Here is a 4,867-nt window from a genome sequence, read left to right on the forward strand (position 1 = left end):
TTTCGTTCTGACACTTAAGAAATCATAATAAGAATCTTAACTGATTTGCTTAACCCAAAAGTTAACGGAAAATTTCAATAAAATGAAATTTCACTAACAGAAATGGGTTACAGTGACGGAATAAATTCCGGGTTGTCACATCTACAATACTGAAAGTTTTAAGCTTGTTCCTTATGATAAGTTGATATGTAAGAAGCCTTTCAAAGGATTGTTTTTTGATTCATTGGGCGTTGGTCTTGACTTTTACAAGACTTATGGTCAAGAATGTGGTTTTGATGTGAATATGTCAAGTCAAAAAAGATACAATGTTGGCACAATTCGTATTAGATATTCGACATGTAGTAGATCTGGTTGCACGGAGTTATTCAAGAATGAAAATGTTAATGTGAAATTTTCAGATGTTAAGAGAAGGAGAACTTCTTCTAAGAAGAATGGATGCCCTGCTGTTTCAAAGTTCAAAAATCTCTGATGTTCTTTAATGTTCTACATTTATGTGTTTGTTGAAGATCAGAACCATGAACCTGTTGCTCAAGATCAGTTGCACTTATTAAGGATTAATAGGACAATGGATTTTCTTGATGAATCCTTTATACATAAGGTTGGTACTTGTAACATTAGTGCTTCAAAAGCTTATAACTTGGTGAGTAGTATGAAGGGTGGCCTTGATTCTAGGGGAGGGACTACAGTTGACTTTAAAAATTTTCATAGAGATTTGAATTGTAAAATTGGTGTCAAAGATTCCCAAATGGTTGTGGATATATTGACAAACAGAAAATTGTGTTTCTCTAATTTTTCATTTGAGTTTCAAAAAGATGTTGATGATCATCTTACTGGACTCTTTTGGGCTGATGATACTTTATATGCCAACTATAAGGAATTTGGAGATGTACTATCTTTTGATGCCACTGATCAAACAAACAAGTTATTCCTAATCCTTACTTGTTCTTTTTATGGTATTTTTTCTTTTTAATAATACCTATCAAAAAAAATTTAGGTATTCTATGTTATTTGTTCTTTTTACTAGAGTTGACTACCACAAGCGTTGTGTTACTTTTGTTGCTGGTTTACTAGCTCGTGAGACAGCAGATGCATATGTGTGGTTGCTTGAAGTGTTTCTTAAATCATTTGTCAAGCCTCCTATGATGATTGTAACAGATCAGGATTCATCAATGAAGAAAGCTGTTAATTTTGTTTTTCCTGAATCGAAGCATAGACTATGCATGTGGCACATAACTCAAAAACATGAGGAAAAGGTATAATTTTTGTTTCTTGATTCCTATATATGTTTATAACCATATAGATCATAAAGCATATAGTGAATTCACAATGTAAGTTTTCATATGATGAAAGGAACAAATCTAATTCATAAATCACATTGTGAATTCATAATGTGAACCAAATGTTATGTTAATATGAATTACATCAAATATTCAACATATGTAATGATTCTTATGTGTTTCTTTTTTTTAGATTCCTATCGATGTTTATAACCATCCGGACTTCCAGAAGACATTTTTTGATATTATATGGAATCTTCAATGTTCTCCACAAGATTTTGAAAGTTCGTGGTCAACAATGTTAGATAATTTTCATCTAAAAGAAAATGGTTGGCTAAGGTCTATTTTTAAAATAAGGGACTTATGGATTCCAGCTTTTATGAGAGATCTTGAACTTTCTAGTTTGATGTGAACTACTTCAAGATCAGAGAGTCTGAATAATGCTTTCTCACATTGTTTGCATCATAAATCAAATTTGGTGAAGTTCAAGATGTCGTTTGATAATGCAATGGAGAAGCAAAGGCATCATCAATATTTATTAGATTATCAGTCCACAACTACTACCCCCAAGCTAAGGACTCCTTTGGCTATTGAAAAGCATGCATCGGAAATTTATACACATAATATTTTCTTGGACATTCAGGAAGAGTTATATAAATCCGTGTTTTATTGTGTTCAAGTATCTGTAGTTATTTAACATGAAAGTGAAGTTTATGTTTTGAGAGATAAGAAGAAAAAAAGTTGATTGATAAAAATGTGAATGAGGATGAAGAATCTGATGACTTTTATCGAAATAGTCTTCCTTCTCATTGTCCTAATACTCGTTACAAGGTATGTCTCTTTGTCCTAATATAGTTTATTAAATATAAAATGTAGTTTCAAAATTCTTACTGTGAATGTAGGATGTTTTGCTAATTAATAGTGTGAATTTTTATAGAGTTATAAATTGGTTTGTACTTTTCATTAGATTAGTATGGAATATGTTTTTTTTCTTTTAAGAATTTGATTTGAAGTACATATTTATATTATAGTATTATGATTTCTAATGTCATGTTGATTAATAATGTGAATTGATGTTAATTTGTATAATATTTATCGAATGGTATGAGATAGAATTTCTTATTCACATATTAATTTGTTTATTAAAGATAATTTTGTAGTTTCTACTTAGTAGCTGCATGCTTTTTGTCCAGGAAGGATTGTTATGTCGTCATATGTTTTTCATATTAAATATGAAAGAGTATGATGAAATTCCATCAAATTTCATTTTGAGATTGGGAAAAGATATCATAGGTGATGGATTGTTGAGAAAAAAGTACTCATATCCTCATTAAGGCAGTAAAAATGAATGTTTGATTCAAGATGCATACGCTATTCTTCGTTTGTCTATTAACAAGATAGCAAATAATGAGGATGAGTTGGCTAAATATATAAAGCAACTTCAGGAGGTTGATAGTGGTATTCCTTTATGTACCTCATCAAGGGCATCTTCGAGTAGATCAGTTCACGTTGAAAAAATTATTGGAGCTGCAGTACCTGATGTTATCAACATTCATAATCCAGAGGGGATCAGAAACAAGGGATGGGCTAGTGGTAAAAGAATCAAGGGCACTAGAGAGAAAGTGATTGAGAAATCTAAAAAGGGTACTAGGTTGCGAAGTTTATTTCATAAACCAAATCACAATGCTAGGAGTTGCATTTTGAGGTTTAAGAAGTCTGATTTAGAATCTGAGGTTATAGAAGGCTGATTGTTTCTAACTTTTTCTTTTTAAGACGACTAAAATAAGATTTGATTTTTGTAATGATCATTCAATGGATAGAAATGTTAAAATATTGATGTTAATTTTGATATTCATTGTTTTAGAGTTTATTCCTAATAATAGAATATATTTTTTTTTTCAAATTTATTGTTTTTGGTTAAAGATATTTTTTTTATAGTTAGTTTTTTGAATATTTTCTAATAAAAATTTCATGCTAATGATTTAATTTATGTATATTAATTATCATTGATAATCTCATATATAAAATTTTCATCATATATAAAATTTTCATGTTAAAGATTGTCTTAATGTAATTTTATTTATATTATAAGTCTATTAATATTTATATTTATAATGTAAATTTAATATTCTTACCAATTCATTAGGTGCATCACGATAAGCTCTAGAAAACTTTGCAACTGAATTCCTATTATTAATGACATTAATCGCTGGTTCCTCGAAGTTTATGCAGATGATGTAAAAGTGAGTTTTTTGATGAACTAGTAAAAACACCTATTTAATAATCTAAATTGTTAAACTTTGTTAAAAATATGTAACATATTCAACAAAAAGAACAGTTTATTACCAAGTGAACTTTTTCAAATGTCATAAGTTCTTTGTCCTTTTTCATTGCATCTTTGATATTTGACTCAAATTTATCAAATCTTTGATTGAAAGGGATATTTTTGTCAAATATGAACTGTCTCTGCAAAAAAAAAATTAAATATACATCAATCTTTAAAGAGTAAATTATTAAATTCACAATAAGTTAAGTTTTAAATTTAAAATTATTCACATTGTGAATTATAATGGGATTTACTGTGTGAATTTTATTACTTATTCAGAACTATTGAAAATTGTATTTATTATATTATCAACATTATCATTATATATATATATATATATATATATATATATATATATATATATATATATATATATATATTTAATTAACTTACCACAATTGATGAGAAATACCGATTTACTGTAGAATTTGATTTAAGCTTTTCTTCATAGTTCAAAATATCAGTCCAAGCATCAATGACATGTGCATGTACCCATAATCCTACCTGCATTGTTTCAATCATTCCTCTTCCAAGCACATACCCTCCCTTAGTCTGAAATACCTTCTCACTTAATTTCTAATCAAATAAAACAAAAAAGCAGTTAATAGAAAATTAATTTGTATTTGTATTTTATATACTATTGTATTTAAATAAAAGATAACATGAATTATTACCCCCTATTACCAATTCTGGAAAAAATTTTATCTGATACTTTTACTTCATCTAGATCTACAAATTTCGATGCACAAACCTATTTTTTATTATAAGGAGAATATAGCTTCAGTGATGGTTTTTTTAATCTTTTTCTTGCTTCTCTTTTTTTGTCTTCATCATCTTCAATTCCCAAGATATTATTGTCACATTCTGTTTCTTCTGAATCATAATTTTCTCATTCATCAAGTTTTTCATCTTTTATTTCTTTCTTCATGTATTCATCTTCACTGCTTTCATCTCCTTCCTGAAACTCTTGTGTTAGACCAAGACCATGTCCAAGTGAAAAACTAGGCATTGATGATTTTCTAGTATTTTTTTCTTTTTTTATCATCTATTTTTTGTTCTCTAAAACTTTTTACATTTTCAAAATCATCATAATTATCAAAATTTAAAATACATTGAATATAATCAGCAATCTCATGCACTATTGGATCATTGTACAAATTTCCTGGTGTTACCATGATTGTTTGATTCTTTATTCCATGTTCATTCAAATTCTCTTCGCTTTTTTTTCATCTTCATCCCTGTCACCTTTTGCATCATCTTCATT

General features: G+C 28.3%; 1 protein-coding gene across 1 annotated transcript; it reads left to right on the top strand.

The window, feature by feature from the left end:
* Positions 1-283: 283 nt before the first annotated feature.
* On the top strand, positions 284-3,025 carry LOC111881500 (protein FAR1-RELATED SEQUENCE 5-like). The gene is made up of 5 exons (XM_023877884.2): positions 284-445; positions 512-921; positions 1,025-1,253; positions 1,471-1,561; positions 2,640-3,025. Exons 1-5 carry the CDS (start codon positions 284-286, stop codon positions 3,023-3,025), a joined length of 1,278 nt encoding a protein of 425 aa, XP_023733652.2.
* Positions 3,026-4,867: the final 1,842 nt, after the last annotated feature.

Source organism: Lactuca sativa, chromosome 8 (assembly GCF_002870075.4).
Source record: "Lactuca sativa cultivar Salinas chromosome 8, Lsat_Salinas_v11, whole genome shotgun sequence".
NCBI classification, from domain to species: Eukaryota; Viridiplantae; Streptophyta; class Magnoliopsida; order Asterales; family Asteraceae; genus Lactuca; species Lactuca sativa.